General features: G+C 40.1%; 3 protein-coding genes across 4 annotated transcripts in view; 2 read left to right on the top strand and 1 right to left on the bottom strand.

Moving 5' to 3' along the window:
• Positions 1-4,463, top strand: part of kpnb1 (karyopherin (importin) beta 1) — a 32,170-nt gene extending 27,707 nt beyond the window's left edge. The window contains exons 21-22 of one of the 2 annotated variants that reach the window (XM_079442501.1): positions 213-374; positions 2,767-4,463. In XM_079442501.1, the coding sequence (XP_079298627.1) occupies positions 213-374; position 2,767 (163 nt within the window). In that variant the 3' untranslated portion in view covers positions 2,768-4,463. The remainder of the gene's footprint in view (positions 1-212; positions 375-2,766) is intronic. The other variant, XM_079442502.1, reaches the window with a different exon arrangement.
• Positions 4,464-9,444: 4,981 nt separating this feature from the next.
• Positions 9,445-12,660, top strand: LOC306885870 (uncharacterized protein). Its single transcript, XM_079442663.1, has 3 exons — positions 9,445-9,616; positions 11,397-11,553; positions 11,743-12,660. The coding sequence occupies exons 1-3, from the start codon at positions 9,547-9,549 to the stop codon at positions 12,443-12,445; spliced, it is 930 nt and encodes a 309-aa protein (XP_079298789.1). The 5' UTR covers positions 9,445-9,546; the 3' UTR covers positions 12,446-12,660.
• On the bottom strand, positions 10,296-13,324 carry LOC306885869 (uncharacterized protein). The gene is made up of 2 exons (XM_079442662.1): positions 12,814-13,324; positions 10,296-11,344 (listed from the first exon to the last, which is right to left on the bottom strand). Exons 1-2 carry the CDS (start codon positions 12,927-12,929, stop codon positions 10,447-10,449), a joined length of 1,014 nt encoding a protein of 337 aa, XP_079298788.1. The 5' UTR covers positions 12,930-13,324; the 3' UTR covers positions 10,296-10,446.
• Between the last annotated feature and the right edge of the window lie 5,685 nt (positions 13,325-19,009).

The following is a 19,009-nucleotide window of genomic DNA, read 5'->3' as shown; positions in this document are numbered from 1 at the left end:
CTGAATTCATGCTTTCTCTGCTCTCGTGTGGATTAAAGTCATTGGGTTTAGAAGGACGGGAATGACTACATTACACTTTTCCATTTGTGGGCCAATGCTTTTTAAAATGGCAGCTTGTTCATTGCTCTGGTATAGGTCTTCTGTTGCTCTGGCACATAATCAGGTTGATCATTTCTCTCTCCCCCCCCCCCCCCCCCCCCCCCTCCCTAAAGTGACCTGTGTACAACATTTGGCAAAGATGTGATGAAGCTGGTGGAGGTTCGACCTCAGATCAACGATCTGCTGTCTGAAGGCCGGAGGTCCAAGACCAGCAAAACCAAGACCTTAGCCACATGGGCCACAAAGGAGCTCCGCAAGCTGAAGAGCCAAGCTTGGTATGTGATGCACCTCACGTAAACCTCACCCGAGAGGTCACATTTGACCCCTAAAGAAGCATGTTTTGCACTGAAATCCTTACGGCCTGTTCACACCGGCACAGAGTCAGATTTCTGCGTGTCACTCGTCTGTTGGCAGACAGGGTTAGTGAAACTGCAGTTTGAGGAGCGCTTCAGGAGGTGGAGCTCTTGACAGAGAGAGCATGCTGACATGCTATGCCTAGTATTTCTCATTACTGCCCTTTGTTCACTTTTGGTCTGGGCATGTTACCCAAAGCATGACTCCTATTGGTTGGCCAGTTTTATTAGTCGTGTGACCAAAGATTAAATTACTATCCTTTAAGGCAGGGGCTTTCAAACTTGACCTAAATTATTTACTTGAAGTACCCCCTGAGATCTTAAGTAAATGATTCAATATTTGAATGGCACTTTTGCATGTTTAACTTTAAAAACATTTTTATCAGTTTTAAAGTTTCAGTAATATTTACAAAGCTATTGCTTTTATTACACAATTTATAAAAAATCATATTACAGTAATTTATAATGCATAACGTTTTTTCCACTTTTTGTTTTTAATAAAAGGTTTCCTAAAAAGATGATAATTTTTATACATTTAAGATTTTACATTTATATGACATTTTGTAAAAACCTGTAACATTTCTTTTTAATGTAATTATTATTATTATTTTGTATTTATTAATTGACTAATGGTATACACTCGTAGGCATGCCATGTATAGGGTGGCCACCTGGCAATAGATCTGTTGCGGGACACGTGTGAGACGGATACATTTACTACAGTTATGCTATGTAAATACTGATGTCATATGTGCTTATTTATGATTCTGAGTGCGCACAAGTAAGAGAGAGAGAGAGAGCGTGTCCGTTTGGTGAGAGTGAAGAGAATCCCCCTGAGGGAAGAGATTTGTGCTCACGCATTACAATGCGCTCTGGACATTTGTCATTAAAATAACGCCATAGAAACCGCCTCAAACAACCTAGTAAAATAAGACGTAAAATAAGAATCTTTTTTTTTTTAATTGGTTAAAATTTATGGAGAATATGGTGTTTTTCCGTGTGCGCTTGACCATTTCCGTCGGTGGTGCTAGATCACTTGATGAGGTCTGCACGTCCTTTGTGTGAAAACTAGGCTACGTTAACCATGTACCAACTCACGAATTCCCTCGCGAACCCCACTTTGGGAAACCCTGGTTTAAGGAGAGGGGTTCTGCTTGTGTTGGTCTGTTCATTCACGTTAAAATTAGTGCATATTTACGCTGGAGCAAGGCTTGGCCAGCTCACGCACAACTGCTGCTTCTGTGGGGTTTTTTCTTGAAGAATTGTGTTTTAGACACAGAACATCTAGTTGAAATATTATTGCTGCAAACAGTCCTGGTGTGAACAGGCCTTTATTGCTCCTGAAATTAGTTTAGATAACAGAATAAAAGTGAAGCCCATTTGTTTACAGGTAAGAACGTACGTGTTTTTATGAAGTTAATCTAACATAGTGACTAATATGTGCCATTTTTTCCAGACGTGTCCTGGCCAAGATTTCTCTTGCTTTGATTCAAAGTAGAGCCCTGCGCGGGACTGTTTTCTTCATCCCGCTCCCGCCCGCCGAATTTCTGACCATTACCGCCCGCTCCCGCAACGTGTGTGTTACACTCCCACCCGCTCCCGCAATATGTATGTCCACTCCCGCCCGCATCCGCAAAACTCTGAGAATTTATTCCTGCACGATAATAGAGATGCATTGATTTTGTCTTCTCCCGTCCCGCGGGGAAAAAAAAACCGTATTTATTGCTATTATTAAAGAGATTCATGTTTGTTTGTTTCCCTGACCTGCATGTATTCTGACGCACTGGTAGGGAAGAGGAATATAGCCTGGGCTATCGGGGACATCTGAAACGCTTAGGCTACCGCGCGTTTCTTTAGACTTCAAGTACTTTGATTTTGTTGACAATGACATCATGTCGCTAGGCTACCTCCCGATCCCGCAGTGTTTTTTTTAGCCGCCCATTCCCACCCGCAGCAAAGTTCAAACCGCCCGCTCCCGTGAGATTTGCGCTGGGTCCCAATCCCAATGCAGCCCTCTAATTCAAAGTACCTCGAGCGTTTCGAAAACTTAAGGAACCGATGTCATACACTGAGTGGTCTGCACACACAAGCAAAGCCAAATCCTATAAATATTTTAGGCAATATAGAAATCCTGGCCAGGATGCGTCTGGGAAAAATAGCACGTATGATCACCCTAATCTAACATTTTACCTTTATTGAAGGTCTTCAAACGCCCGAGTCTTCCACAAACCGTGTGGTTTTGCTCCGTGTAACGCACAGAGTCGGTCTTTTCAGCTGTGTGTGTTCTCCATTGTTTTCTTTTGGTTTGTTTTCAGATTACCGGCCGTGGAAATTCTACCCAGAATAATGGAAATCAAACCCACTGAGGTTTCTTCTGTCTTTTACACATAGACGTCAAAGCAGAAGTGACGTGTGCGCTGAGATGAGTGTCTGAGAATGAGTGAGAAAGAGTGAGAGAGAGAGAGAGACATCACACCACCTTCAGAGTTCAATTCCAGCAGCTGCCAGCAGAAAAACTCAGCGGCCCACGACCTTCACCTCATCAAGCCCTCTTCTCCATGTGTCTCTGACCCCACTAATAAATTACTCCACGTGATCCACTTTCTCTCTTTGAAAAGCTAGTGCATCATATTAGTACACGCCTGTCTGCATTCAGCTGGAGAAAGGACCGCTGTGCATCTGCAGAAAACCTCTTTGGGTAAGACTGCAGATGCTCCCTATCACGCAAACCATTTGTCAGAAGATACGAACCGAGAAGGAAATGATGCTGCTGGAGTTTCTAATGGCGTGACTGGAGTGTGAGTGTGTGAATGAACGGAGGGGGTCGCTGTTTCCACATCCCCTCTTACTATTTCAACCAATAATAAATAAACATGATAAATTCAGTGAGATGCACTTATATAAACAGGAGAGCGACAAGTAGTCAGGGGTGGGCAGCACTAGGGTGAACTGGCGACGAGCGTTCATCCTGCTTTCTCAATTGCTGCGGTATATATATTTTTTTTTTCCCCCTCCTTTTTAAAAAAAATAGGATTAAAAATAAATGGTTCTGTTATTAGTATGCTAGTGTGGATGGTGCAGATAGACGGAGCTTTCTCCTGGGAAGACTATTGCCACTCGAGGTGCAAGTTCTAGCAGAGCGATCTATGTTCAAGGGGTACAGGAATTAGACGCTTCCACTTCCTCCTTTATTCTCCTTCATTTGTTTTGCAGGAAAACGAGTGCCAAATCCATGCGGATACCAATGGACTTGAGCTTAATGTTAACACGTAGAAGATGCGAAATAAACATGTCAACGATGTCATAATCTGATTTGCATTGATGTGCTTTGGTTGTATTTTTTTTCTTCTTGCGGCACTTAATTTGGAGTCATTCCACCAAGCTTTTAAAAAAAAAAAAAAATGAACCGAATCAGACGTTTGTATGAGGTTATATTTTTCCATTGATATGAAAATAAAATAAATTGAACCTTTCCGGTTGTACTTCTGATGCGTTTCCTGTGTAATGCAAACAGCCGTCGATTACTTCCTTTCCTAACTTCAGATCAAATGGCACTTAACGTGTTGAAGAAATGGCCTTCTGACGGTGGTGTGGGTCACTTGCTGGATGTCTCTTCCCCTTTCTCCACATGTATGTGGGTCATGTTGATGTTCAGCATTGTTCTGAAATGTTCTTCATTAAGTTTCTGAACTAATGAGGACGTGATGGGAAGCTTTCCAAAAGCAGGTCGATGCTGCAAGAGCTGTTCGCCCACAACTGAAGAATCTGCCTTGACCAGAACCAATCAGTGATGATTCTGAGGTGCTTTATCCAGTAGTGAGATTAAAGGCAAACAGCTTTTGCATGACTGATATTATATAAAAGAACCCGATGTGAAAGTGGTGCGGTGTACTTGTTGATGGATTCACCTTTGCAATGTTCGCATAATACAGATTGTGAACGCGCAAGCCACTTAATGCTTTTACAAGTCGTTTGAAGTCAATAAACGAGCGACTTAAAAGCTTGGTGTTTCATGCTGTTTTCTGCGTTCTTCATTGCCTGCTGGCTGTTTGAATGAAATGTGGAACCAAGGTCTTGATGAGCACCAGTACTACCTTGCATTTGGGAAAGCTTTGTAAAACATTCTTTTGTTTGAATAAAATCTGTAAACCTGTAGAAAGGTCTTACAGATAATTCAGGTAAGTTGATGGGGCTGTAAATGTGATCAAATTGACCTGCTGCTCAAACAACTTCATGAGCTTTGTCTTTGCAGTGGCGACGCAAGCAGGAGTTTATTTCAAAGCAAAGCATTGTTGACATCTCTTCTCTTATGCACTTTGAAATCATACAAAATAAATCTCAGCACCACTGAGCTGTCGGGGAGTTCCAGAAAGCTGGTTATGTGATTTGCCCTGACATGTTTACTGTCGAGCAAGCGGATAACCTCAGGTGTGTAATATAACATGCCTAACCTGCTCCAGGGTCAGTTTACTACAGCGCATGCGTGTCTCGAAGATGAGGCTCCCGGTGGCCATGGACAATTTTGTACAATATATTATTTCTTATATTAGTATAACCATTGCTGTATGACATAAATGTGCATTTATTCATATTGTGCACACATTTGGTTAAGTATTTAAAAAATGGTCAAAAAAAGGGAACATTTAAATCACATATTAGAACTTGAACTAAATATACGTTGAAAATCTTTACTTATACATTGTGAGTTTGGTGAAAACCCGTCAATGAAAACTTGAAATTACACGCTGATCGAATTGAATTTCATCTCAACATCTCCAAGTGTAAGTCAGTAGCTTTGTAACCTCACTCTGACCAGGTCTAGACATGCTCCTGATGTGATGGCGGATGGTGTTCTGTGGGATCAGACCCTGTGCTGCTACTTGGTGGCTTCATATGCTTCGATACATAGTGTCCCAGAGGTTCTCAACTGGATTCAGATCTGGGGAATGTCAGAATCAGTTAATAGCATCAATGCCTTTGTCATCCAGGAACTGCCTGACCACATGAGGCTGGGCTTTGTCGTGCACCAGTGTAAGCTCTGACAGTGGCTCTGAGGATTTACCTAACAGCAGTAAGGCTCGCACATTGAGGTCTGTGCAACTGAGCCCAGGTCCCACTACAGGAGGTCAGACCCTCATGGAGTCTGTTTCTGACAGTTTAGTCAGAAACATGCACACTAGTAGCCTGCCGGAGCTCATTTTGTAGTGCTCTGGTGGTGCTCCTCCTGTTCCTCTTCGTGCAAAGGAGAAGATACCTGTCTTGTTGCTGTTCTACAGTCCTGTCCAGCTCTCCTCATGTAATGGCCTTTCTCCTGGTATCTCCTCCATGCTCTTGAGACTGCTGGGAGACACGCCAAACCTCCTTGCAACAGCAAAACACAAATCGGTCAGGAAGGATAAGGAGAAAGCAGTTGTCTGTGGCAACGACCAGCAAATCATTCTCATTTGTGTAAGGTGACCAAATGTGCCACTTCCTCGTTCAGCCCAATATTTCTAAATGTCCTAAAATAATGATCAAAGTACCACGAGAGCGATTCAAAGGCATAAGAAGCCATCTGCTCTGCTCTCTCGCGGTACTTAGATGTCATACAACGGTCGATCAGGACAGAACCTGGTTATTTCTGGCAGAAACCCTGGGCAGAACGTGTTCCTGGGAAGTGGCACGTCTGGTCACCTAACTTTTGTGGGATGCTGTTGCTGTTGCTGGTGCTCCTGTGGTCACATGCGTTTGCACTAAAGCAGGTGAAACTGAATTTCCACTATGCATTTTAAAGCATTTCACCCCTTAAATAAATCAAAAAAGAAAGACCAAACATTCATCAGAAAAATACATCATTGATCATAACCAAGACATGAGTCCACGCTACCTTACAATACACTTCTTGTAGGGGGTAGAGGATATAAAGGGATCGTAAATAAACACTGATGAAGCAGCACCCAGTGGTTAATATCCATATTAAGAATCCAGTCACCATTCCAAAACCAGCATCAAGGAACAATCAGTCTAAATGAGTCCGGATGAAGCAGGCCTTACACATTACAATACTCCTAGTTAATGGTTGGTACAGCCCATGCACCCATAACAGAATACCCTCTGTATACAATCAAGATTAAATGGTAGTTAGACCAAACATGAAACATTTCATATACATAATACACAACCCAAACCAACCAACAAAGCCAAAAACATCACTTACACTGAGCTGAAAGAACAATGGTGTTCCTCAGCAGCTTGAAGAAGAGATGAGCTCCTACTCTGCATACTGTGTAGACTGGACTTAATCTCAGAAACGTCCTGTAGAGTTTAGTTACAAATACAAGTAAGATAAAAAATCACACAAAGTAACACATTTATTGACAGTATTTTATCACTATACAAGGGTGTAAATCAGCCACTGATGCTCTGACACAAGGTGCTCCTCAGGGTCCTTGGTTCATTACATGTACCATACATCCTGACGAATGAAAATAAACATAAGAGTGCAGGTTTCCATTGTACCAAATATTCTGGGCTCAAATATAGTGTTAGGTAACTACGATAGTGTTCAATTTCATAGCATACACATGTGGAGCATATATTCAGTGTTACAATCTGTTCCAAAAAAATATTAAGCAGCAACACTGATAATAAATCAGTATATTATAATGATTTCTGAAGATCATGAGACACTGAAGACTGCAGTAATGATGCTGAAAATACAGCTGCAGATCACAGGAATACATTACAGTTTAAAGTGTATTAAAATAGGAAACGCATATTAGAAATTGCAATAATATTTCGCAATATCACAGTTTTTTTTCTGTATTTTTAAAATAAATACAGCCTTGATGAGCAAGAGACTCCGTTAAAAAACAAGGTCAATTATTTATTAGGTTTATAATATAGCCCTAACATAATATAATATCAAAACAAACTAAAGCATTCAAACTGACAGAATAGAAAAAAACGTGAACGTGAATTCTGCTATAGTTATCTAAACATTGCTATGAAGTAGAGGTCTTCATGGGTCCAAAGATTCGTACCCGAACCGTAAACGTGCTGCACGGAACCGACCCGGACTCGTATTTTATTTGAAAGTGGAACCCAAACCTGTGCAGACCCAAGAAATGCCTTAAATGTACTACCCGGACCCGACCATTACTCGAAAGTTAGACCCGAAGCCGGCTGGGAAGACACAGAGCCAACTGCACCTGATCACATTGCACAGCAAACTGCTATTAAGTCAATAAACAAGTTGCGGAGGAAAAAATCCCTTGCTACTGTTAGTAGCCTTCTCCCTGACAGCGACGCATTCAGTCCTCCAAGCCAATACATTTCCATCCATGTTAGACTGTTCCTCTCTCTTGCCGACTGAAGGAGCCTTCTTAATCCACTCATTAAGCTTATTTGCTGTCACGGATGACTGATGCAGTTTTTTCTTCATCTCAAGTCAACTTTGACTGTTGTGTTTACCTTATAATAACTTTTTGTTGGTTGTAATAAAGACTCGGAGCAATAATTTTTTAGTAGCCTGATAACCTGGATCGAAAAGCCCCTGAAAAAGAACATCAGGTAGGTCTTTTCCTCTTCCCTTTCGAGGGGGTAGGGTTAAGCTTTTGTTGATTTTGATTGCGTCCATTGTCTTCATTTGTAAGTCGATTTGGATAAAAACGTCTGCTAAATGACTAAATGTAATGTAAATGTAACCATCACAATCTCCTTCCAAAGCGCAGCCGATGGGGTACAGCTTCTCCAGATGTACAGCTCAGCTAAGGAGCTACTACTGACAGAACAGAAGCCTTGTTTAAAGCTTGGAAAATGGAGGCTGAGAAGTGGTCCATTTATTGGCTTGGGTGGCCAGTAGACCTCCATAAGAGGGGTTAAGGTGTCTGGCAATCGAGGACTCGATGTTGGGCCAGCGGGGGTCTCAGACCACAAGCTGCAATGTCTTTAACCTCTAGGCCAGGGGTTCTCAAAGTCTACATTCAAAGGTCCAAATCTGAATTTTCATCAGTGTCAAAGGTCCGGAACAATTGGTTATTACAAAACGTGTTTTTAATAAACATACATAACATATAACAAATAAACACTCATTTAAAAAAAAAGGTTCCCTTTGCATTCAAAATACTTTAATAACAAGTGCAAAAGTGGCAAAACAATTAATTTAAGTATCAGCAGTAGAAGTCGACCTATAATGTTTTTTCTCTGGCCAATATTTAGAAATCAGGGCAGCCTATGGCCGATATATGATGCTGCTTTTTGGGGCCGATTTTCTCTTTTTTCCCTTTATATCAAAAGAGAGTTTGCGTAAATGGTTATTGCAGGGCACAAGATAGTAAGAGTAGTAGTAGTAGCCTAATTCATAGTAATAATACATGGCTCAAAACTTAAGCACCTTCTCAAAACAGTTCTGAAGCATGCTTTTTTGTTTCTGTTTGCTGACAGACACCAGTGTTTCCCGCAGACTAGCAAATGCAAGTTGATTCTCTGCCAGCAGGAGGCGCTGTTGGAGCGTGATATATAGCTGTTTCCCCGGTAACGACTGTAATCAAATAAGCGCTACTTTATCAGCCATTACAGGAAAGACCAAATGAAAATTGACATCAAAGCTTTTCTGAAGAAAACGGACGGTTCTTTTAAAAGATACATTCATATAAAAACACCCGCGCAGCATTTTATTCAACGAAGTACAGCTGAGCAGCGATCGTTTCCGCACAGAGTCTATTTTTGCTGTGCTGCACCGCAGTGAATTAAAGTGGCAGCGCATTGCTCACATTAAAATAAACACAGATTGAAAAGAAACTATAATAATTGCATCATATAAGCATTTATAATTGCAGTTAATGTGTTCTACAGTTAATAAATTACAGGGTCAAGAAGTAAAAAAAAGTAAAATCAGTATAGTCCCAAGAGTTGCAAAATGCGATCAGATATTACTATTTTTTCCCTCAAGAAATACATAATATATATGTTGGGGAGGGGTTTGGGGGGAACACTCGCTGGCAATCACGTGACAGGCTGTCGGACAGAAAAGTACTCAAAAAGAAGGTGATATGGATGACTCTCGTCTCATCGTGGAGGTGGACAAACACTAAATTCTTTATGACCCGCAGAATATGTTGTACAAAGATTTGAATGCCAAGGAAAAGGCATGGGAGGCAATTTCCTCGGCTATTGGTGTCGATGGTAAGTTTTAAAATGTTTGTTTCAAGTGCCGTTTACATAGGCCTATATTTTTCCATTGCTTGACTATGAATCTATAAACCTAATGAATATAAGAAAAGTTATTTAGGCTATATTATGGTTTTTAAACTAGAATACAAATATATTATTGCTGTATGTTGTTCTATTTAAACTTGAATACTTTACTGTTTTTTCATCTGCAGTCCCTAGAAAGATGGTAAAAAGTCTGCCTAAAAGGGAGTAAAATTACATAACAATATAAAAATGGCAATACATTTAGTAATAAATACTAATATGTTAAAAACTATCTATAAAAACTATAAGTAAAAACTATCTAATTGTAAATCAAAATGTATAACCCTATATGTATGTATAACCTACAGCCAGCCTTTTACACAGCAGAGGAAAATAATCGTTTTGTTGTAGATAATTGACATGTACTGACAATAATTAATATATTACAATATCTACATTGATAGATGTATACATGTGTTAGATTAATGTTTTAATTACAAAAACAAACTGCAAGAACAGCTGTTTATTGACATGCCTGATAATCTAAATATATTTTCCTATTTAAAATTATATAATACAAATTATCACTTTATTAAAAAAAGAAATATATATATATATATTACACATGGGTGGGTGTTCTTACATTACAAAAGAACTGAGACAAGAAGTGGTTAAATCTATTTATTTGTTTGATTTTCTTTCTAAAATATATGACAGGTTGTTTTTCACTCAGAAAGTAAAACTATTTACAAGTCAAAATGTTCTGTACACTCAACACAGTTGTATTTTCCTGTCTTTGGAGAAGCTTAATACAGATCTTAGATCATTTGTTCTTGCCAGGACACTCTGCCTTCTGTGGAGTTGAAAAAAGTGCAAAGCCTCTGGCGAATGTCAAAGGCTTCCCTGCATCCCCTGTTGCCACCTCCATTTCTCACACATGGTAGCACTTCACCTCTTTCTTCAGACTCCTCCAGCCACCTTTGGTTCTCTGAAGGATTCAGGAGGTAGTTGTGTAAGATGCAGGCTGCAGTGACCACAGAATCAGCATTGGACGGATTCACGTTCATCTTTGTGTGGAGCACTCTCCATCTAGATGAAAGAATGCCAAAGGCACACTCAATTACCATCCGTGCCCGAGACAATCTATAATTGAACACTCTGCGCCATTGTGGAATTTGTTTCCCAGGAAATGGCCTCATCAGATATGTCTTCAGGGGAAATGCAGCATCTCCCACCATGGTGAATGGCATCGGACCTTGTGCCCCAGACCCTGGCAAAGGGCAGTCTGCAGGCACAGCCAACTTTTTGGCCTCCATTGCTCTTCCAAGTGCTGAACCACTATATACTCCTCCATCACTTGTTCTACCATAGTCCCCCACTTGTAGAAAAGTAAATCGGTATTCAGCATCTGCCAGCGCTAAGAGAACAATAGAGAATGTCCCCTTGTAATTAAAATACAAGCTCCCAGAATGTGCTGGTGAGACTAAGGTGACATGCTTTCCATCAATTGCACCTATGCAATTTGGAAAATTCCATTTCTCCCAAAATTTGGTGGCAATATTTCTCCACATTTCCTCAGTTGGTTTTGGGAACTGGGATGCCATCATTTGCCTCTCAATAGCTCTGCATGTCATGTGGACAGATTCAGCCTCGGTACTTATCCCAAGCCTATATTGGAATGCTAGGCTGCTGAAACTCTCCCCTGTGCCAAGGTATCTGAGAACAAAAGAAACAACAATGTATTAAAATATATATGCACTGTTTTCAGTGAATGAATGCAAGCCTAGATGGAGACTACTGAGAGATGCCTTTGTAAGGAGTAAAAAGCCAAAGAAAATGCCTAGTGGTTCTGTTGGTGGTACTGTGAAGGAGTGGAAATATGAACGGGTGATGTCTTTCCTGTTGCCTCATATGCAGGCCAGAAGGTTAGTAAGTTTGTAATGTTGACAAAATAACTCACCAATTAATTGGGGAAAACAAGAATTGTTTAAAGAATTTTGTATTACTATTTTTGGAATGTTGTTATACCGTATGTTTTCAAAATGCATAACTAATTTGTTGTTGTTATATTACATTGTAAATGTAAATTAATATAACGCCTGTTGTTATTTCAGTTCAAAAACCACTTTGCAGCTAGAGGATGAACCAGTGGATATGAGTTTGGCTGAGGAGGATGTGGATCCAGAGATATGCCAGATAAGCAGACCATACAGTCCCCTTACTGTTGTACAAAGCTCTGCAGCAACTGTGCTGGAAAGTCAAATATCTTTAACACCCACTCCACCCCCAGCCACCTCTACTCCTCCATTATCAGCACAAATAGTTGACACCCCTGCCCATCCCAGAGTGCAGGCAATAATGAATGAAGGTCGACAGAGACAAAAAAGGAGAAGAGTTGCATCACCAAGTCCAACAGAACAACAGCTTCTGGATATTATAACTCAGCCAACAACTACAGCTCCACCTCATGTACCAAGACAGGAGGATGAGATGTACTATTTTGCCCTCAGTTTAGTGCCTAAACTAAACAGGCTTCACCCAAGGAACCGAAATAGGGCACAAATCCATATCCTCAACTACCTTGCAACTATGGACTTAGAGGACGAAAATCAACGACATCAAGCCACACAAGCCGGCCCTGTGTTCTCACATAGCCAGCCCGCACAAACAACAGGATTTCAGTCAATCCACCCCACCACTTCCTGCCATGAAGTCCAGACCCATCACCTCCACCGTATAACACCTTCCCCAACTACATCCTACCATCAGCATGGATCAGAACAGGACTCCTCTCCTGTTTATCATCAGTTCCCTTAGCTCTATAAAGTATTTAGTTGTACACAACACTTAGTTTTATTGTGAATTATTAATAGGTTTGCAATATTTGTTCATTTAAATAATGCCAATAAGTTACTTTAATGTTATTTTTAAGATCTAAAGTGTTTTATTACTCTTACTAATATGTATAAAGTTTTACCATGTATGCATGACTGAGTTGTAATGTTTAGATATTGTACTTAATAAAGATATTTAAATATATATTGTGTTTCAGATATATATACACACACACATACATATACATATACATATATATATATATATATATATTTTTTTTTTTAACAAACATATAGCATTCTATTTATTAATTTATACATGGAATTAATGTGTACAAAATCTGTCCTTACCTCAGTGTAACAGCAAGCCTCTGCTTGGGCTCGATGGATGGACGATGAGTTGTGGTTTGCCTTGTGATGTCTGATCCAACCAGAGAAAGAACATTATCCATCTGTTCGGCACTCATCCGAAAGTATTTTAGGTGCCGGTCACTGTAAAGTCGTAGTTCTGAGACAAGATGGTAATAAGCACCAAACTGCCTCCTGTGCTGGTTGACTGAGTGAACCCAAATGCGTCTCTTTCTTCTCCTTTTTAGAAACAGATATAGCGCGATAGCTTTTCTTCTGTCAACAAATCGAACTACATATAAAACAAAGAATCATAATGATTAAAATAACTTTTCATAGTGTTTCAATGTCTTTAACAATGTCAGAGTTAACGTTTTGGATTTAAAATCAAAATTAATTACCCATTTTTGAATTTGTTGCACACAGAAACTGCGGATCAGTAGCGCACTGCAAACGTGTGATGTGTGAAAGCACAATGGCTCGTCATGCTTCCGCACCGCATACGCACACGAAGTATGTGTGAAACGGGCGTAAGCCTTTTGGAAAATCTATTTGTAGCGGTCAGGTTTGATATTGTGACAAGCCGCCACAAATAAATGTATACACTGGGCACTGCTATAAGACACATTGCCATAATATAAGTGATAGCAAAACAAAACAAAAAAATTGAAATATTAGCGGTGAAATGTCGCCGATTACGTCAAACGTCATACGCTCACTAGATGTTATGATGACAACAAATGTCATGAAGGAAAAGTTTCAATATCTCGCCTGCAATTTCGGACCTTCTCCAAAAAGACATAAAAAATAAGAATAAATAAACAAATGATTTACAAGTTTAACGTGCGTTTATCAAAGTAGGAAATATAATTAATGTTCTTGAAATATGAAATAGAAGCGGGTCCGGATTGAATTCCCTCCGGGTCCGGATCCAGACCGGAGTCCGGACTTTGAGAAGCACTGCTTTAGACCCACCAAGCCATGCTTAAGATCAAGCAGGTCCTTCCAATAATGATGCATGTGCTTTGCGCAGGCAGGGAGGACAGGAACGAGCTGTTTACAATCATATATGTCCCTCTCCTGATCAGCCGAGCTGCTAACTAGGGAAACTTGGGCAGACATTGTCTCAGCCCTCGAGTAAAGCGAGGTCCTCATCCTTGCCTGAGCCAGGTGTCTCATAGTCAAGTGAGGAAATGCCAGGCAGGAGTTCCTCGAGTACACCCTCATTAGATGGGTCAGCCCAACTGAGAGCAGGCTTGCTCTGGGAGAACCCCAGAGATGCAACACTTTCACCAGCTCCAACAAGTCCTACTGTTCATCTGTGCTTTGGACCGAAGTGACCTTAAGCCAGTGATGAATAAGCTTTTTCAGAAGAGCATGGCCCGAGAAGAATCGAGGGTGCCTTGCAGAGGCTGATCGAAGATATGTGAAGTCAGCCAAAAAAACAGTAAAGCTGCGTATTTAAGGCTGCGTTTACACTTGGCATTAACGTGAACTGTATCCGGATGTTGACCATATACACATTGAAAAGACAAGTGTAAACGTGCTTCTGATCGGAATGTTATCCGATCAGCGTGTCCTGGTCCAGAGGTAGTCGAGGCTGCATTGTGATCGGTTCTCAGTGTAATGTAAACGCAATCCAGCCGTCATGTCTGCATCCGCAGGTCAACGCCACACAAAACACCACGCTGTGGAGCGCTAGTGAGACTTTGATTTGTAAAATATCCCGTGACTGAAAATGTTTTTCAAAAGAAAACCCACCACTCCAGGTCGACACGGCTATCCTCTGCAGAATCATTTTAATATTGAGTGGGGAAGACAGATCTGATCGGTTATCCCGGTCGAGAAGTCAGTTGATGTCGCCGAGTGTAAATGTGCCGTGTCCTGATTGACTGATGATGCAATCTGCTTTATCGGTTCAGAGTGATCACATGCTAATGCCAAATGTAAACGCAGCCTAAGAGGTCACAAGAAGCGAGTATCAGCTGCGGAAGGGTAACGTGTGCATGTGTCTTTATGCATTAGGTAAGGGCTTGATCCCTTTCCTGGCATTGGACACATGCTCCTGTCTGTCAAGCCACACTTGGTGCAATAAGATGCTTCTGCAGAGGTCATCTTCCCATAGGTGGAGATTTGTGAGATATCATCAACTTGTTGAGCTTCGGATTATCAATACAAGGAAGACACGAGTGTAATAAAAGGAATTTTATAAATAAAAAAAGGATAGACAAGAGTAACAACTAGGGGTGGGAATCCTTAGGCACTTCACGAGCTGATTCTGGGAGGCTCCATCTACTTCCAAAACTATTCTAGATATACATCTTCTCCCCTAATTTCCTTCTGCTCGGCAAATACATCATCTTTACATTCACGTTTATAGTTGGAATCTCTGTATGACAGTATTGTCATCTTAAAAATAATGATGAAGATTGCTTTCATTACTTTTATGTTAACAACGTTATATTCAGGGTGAACAAGCTCGGAATAAACATTGAAAAGCCACAAAGAAAAATGATTAAGAACGGAACTTCTCAATCCACAACAGATTATTACATTTATTTTTATTTTTTTACCCTTTAACAAAGAAATGCCTTTAAAGCAAAAATAGTTTGGAGCCATAAAGAATGATCTTTAAAGCATATAAATAATAAAATAGCACGTGCCAGTGACCGAGTAATTTGCTTTGCTTGCTTGAGTGAAACTGTCAGGGTGCGATCGGAGCAGAAGCCTGTTTCTCCAGCTCTGGGAGAAATCACATGATATCTTTCTTCACGTTAGTTTGCACACAGACAACACCTTTCCCTGTGTCTTCACAAAATACTAAATGTTGCAGTCGATTTCAAATTTGATTCATAGTTTGTCCATCTTTATCCAAACCAAGCGACTTGGCCAGCATACGTGTTTATTTGTTCTACTTCTGGCACATTCACTGTTATTTGAATTGAATGCAGAATTCATTCTGGATTGTTGAGAATCGAGTCTGAGTTTTTAGAGAATTATACAATCTGTACAATCTCATGAATAACTGTAACCGCAGTTAATACATAATAACACTTAATTCATTGTTACACTATACATTTTAAATTCGGTTATAATTATTTTCAACAAGATATATAATGCATCACAACGCACATTAAGAATAATTATAATCCTTTATACCCTTTAATAACCCTTTGTAATACACTATACATAAAGGCTTTAAGTAAATACTTACCAAGTTTTTATCTGCCTTTGTCATTCTTTGTCTCTTTTACACCCACAACATGGAAAGAACTGTAAAAATGAGGGAATAGTACACTTAAAGGAATAGTTCACCCATAAAAATATGAATGAATTGTTAAAGTCGTTATTTTAGTTTTTTTTCACTGATGTCACATGGACTGTTTTACTAATGTCCTTGCTATGTTTCTGGACCTGGGAACATTGCAGTTACGTTACTGTCTATGGAGGGTCAGAGAGCTCTCGGATAACATCAAAAAATCTTAATTTGTGTTCCGAAGATGAACGAAGGACTTACGAGTTTGGAACGACATGAGGGTGAGTAATTAAGTGTTGTGAACCCCCCCTGTTTCAGCACTGGTCTTTCACACCTTAGCTCTGAGAAAGACTCGAGAAATGGGTGTGGAAAACTGGAAAACTGTGGAAAACTGGAAAACTGTGGAAAAGTGGGAGTGTAGAGGCTGGGAAGAGGGGAGAAACCAACCAACAAAACACAGGCCAACTCATTATACAGACAAATGAATATTAAAATATGAGCAGAGAAAGAAAAAAACAAACAACAATGGAGATAGGGAATAAAGAAATCTTGTCATTAGAGACTACTAACAACCATCGTGAACAAATCAAATATGTTTTGATTATTATTTGAAGTAGACAAATAAGTGGAGATATTGGTCTATATGAAAAATGAACAATAACAAATGACACAAATCACCTTAAAACAGAAAGAATAAAGGCATAGTTATGTTTTGTTTACCCTTCTTTGAATTTTTGGTCTATATCATTGTTTGTTATGTATCACAGTAGTCCGTTGCCATAGCAATTATGATCAGAGGTACCGCCATATAAATATGATCCATGCAGCGAGTGTTAAACTCATCATGAAACCGCTCGTTGTTACATATTAATTATTGTTACAGTCATGTTTACAGAAATGAACTGACAGCGGAGGAGCTCTTTCGTCAGATTTGAATTCTTCACTGTAATACAGCGCAGTGATTTAACACTGTGTCAAACAGGAAAATAGTTAGTCAACGATGCAAGAGGACAATAACAGAGTAAAAATCAGCTAAAGTCCATTAAATGATTCAGTGATGTTATCATCCAGTTCAGCTCTCTTCCAATAGTGTCTGTGCAATTAGTCAAGGGTCCCCAACTGAGCAAGCCAGAGGAGACAGCGGCAAGGACCCAAAACTCCCTCTGTGACAGAATGGAGAAAGCAACCCTGGGAGAAACCAGGCTCAGTCGAGGGACAGTTCTCCTCTGGCCAGACGAAACAGCAGTTTGTGCTGAGAACTCCTCTGGTTCCCAAGGTCTTGTCCTGATGGCTGTCTAGGACACCGGGTCTTCAATGGGGATCAGTCTCTGGGGCTCTTCTAGTTGTCCTGGGGCCTCATTTATAAAATGTTGTGCAGAAACCTTAAATCTTAAATGTGATCTTACGATCATATCTCGAATACGTTTGATTCATAAAATGAACGTATGAACAGAAAACTATGTTGCTGTCTGGGCTGTTTCTTTCTTATTCCGAGGTCACTGTAGCCACCCAGATCCAGTCCGTATGCAGATCAGATGGTGGATCAGCACCTAGAGATGACCTCTACAGCCCTGAACATCAGCGGAGACCAGGGGCCTCATTTATAAAGTGTGTGTACGCACAGATTTGATCATAGAGTGTGCATACGCTTAAATCCAGTCAGGGCCGTGCACAGGGGGATGTCCCGGAGGCTAGAGCCTCATCAGCTGAGGTGCCCCTCTCACCAAACGCTATCACCCCAGCTCAAAGCGTTCAGTTACCGCTCCGCTGAAGAGCCACTGATTCCCCGAAACCACTCCGTGTTTTCCCGCGCTCTCTGGAGAAGACAGTTCTTCCAGAAGTTCATTGCATTACAGGTAGATGCTTTGCAATCCACATTACAGTCATTTAATACAGGAATTTGGTCGTTTGTTTTGTATTTCTGTCGGTAAGGATTTGCTCTCGGTCTTCTAAAAGTCCTAACAACTTGTACAGAATATCGATGTACTGCCCCCTTGTGGGAAGAGTTATTTGTGTTTTGAGTTTCTTGCGTTTTGTCCACGCAGAGCTTCCGTAGTTCAGTGATTCTCCTAACAGTCCCACAGCAAGTCGAACTCCAGAGTGTTAAAGTCTGTAAATTATTATTTTGGTCCCTAAAAAAGATCTGTCTGTAAGTATTTGTTTGATAGTGATCTTAGCTTCTTTTAGATACCAAATTTAGTCATTTTAACATGTTTTCAATTCGTAATTTGTAAGGAAATATGTGGCGCTAGTATTGTTAGCTTCCCTATGGCATTTTCCATGTATATTGGCATCGTGCTAGTCGCTCGCTAATGCGATCGTTTTTTGAGGTTTTAGTTTATTCTAAGCTACTTATTTTATATGTGCATTGTATATTCACCCTATTGAGATTGTAATATGCATTTTCTTTATTTCTGTATGTTACAGTTTTACAGTCTTTCCAGTAAAACACACCAACAAAACAAGATGCGTCCTGGTTCTTTATTGGAGATTGTTAGCTATCTGTAAAGCTAGTTCGCACACACTAGTAAAGGCAGAATAATCGACGTTCTTAAAATGTCTAATCAAATTATTGTATCCAATCAGATCTTATATGAATAACACCAAATTTTCTGTTGGCACACTTTGTAAAAAAAAAAAAAACAAGAGCAAAGGGAGGCTGCTAAAGGCAGAATTCAAAGCTCCAGTAAGCCAGCAGGTAAATCATCATATATAATATTTGATTAAAACCATATTAATAGGCCTGTAATAGTTAAGTAATATAAATGTTCTAAATGGACTGTTTATTAGTATATAATATAAATGTATCTTGTATAATATTAAATGATATGTCTAATACTTCCATTGACGATGGGCAGAAGCAGGTTTAACAACCCTTTAAAACTTCAATATTAGACGTGTCCATTCTCAAGCAAAGTCAACATGATTATATTATGATCAGAT

The sequence above is a fragment of the Barbus barbus genome (assembly GCF_936440315.1).
Source record: "Barbus barbus genome assembly, chromosome: 19".
NCBI classification, from domain to species: Eukaryota; Metazoa; Chordata; class Actinopteri; order Cypriniformes; family Cyprinidae; genus Barbus; species Barbus barbus.
Note: the sequence above shows the minus strand (reverse complement) of the source record. Positions and strands in the feature narration are given on the sequence as shown.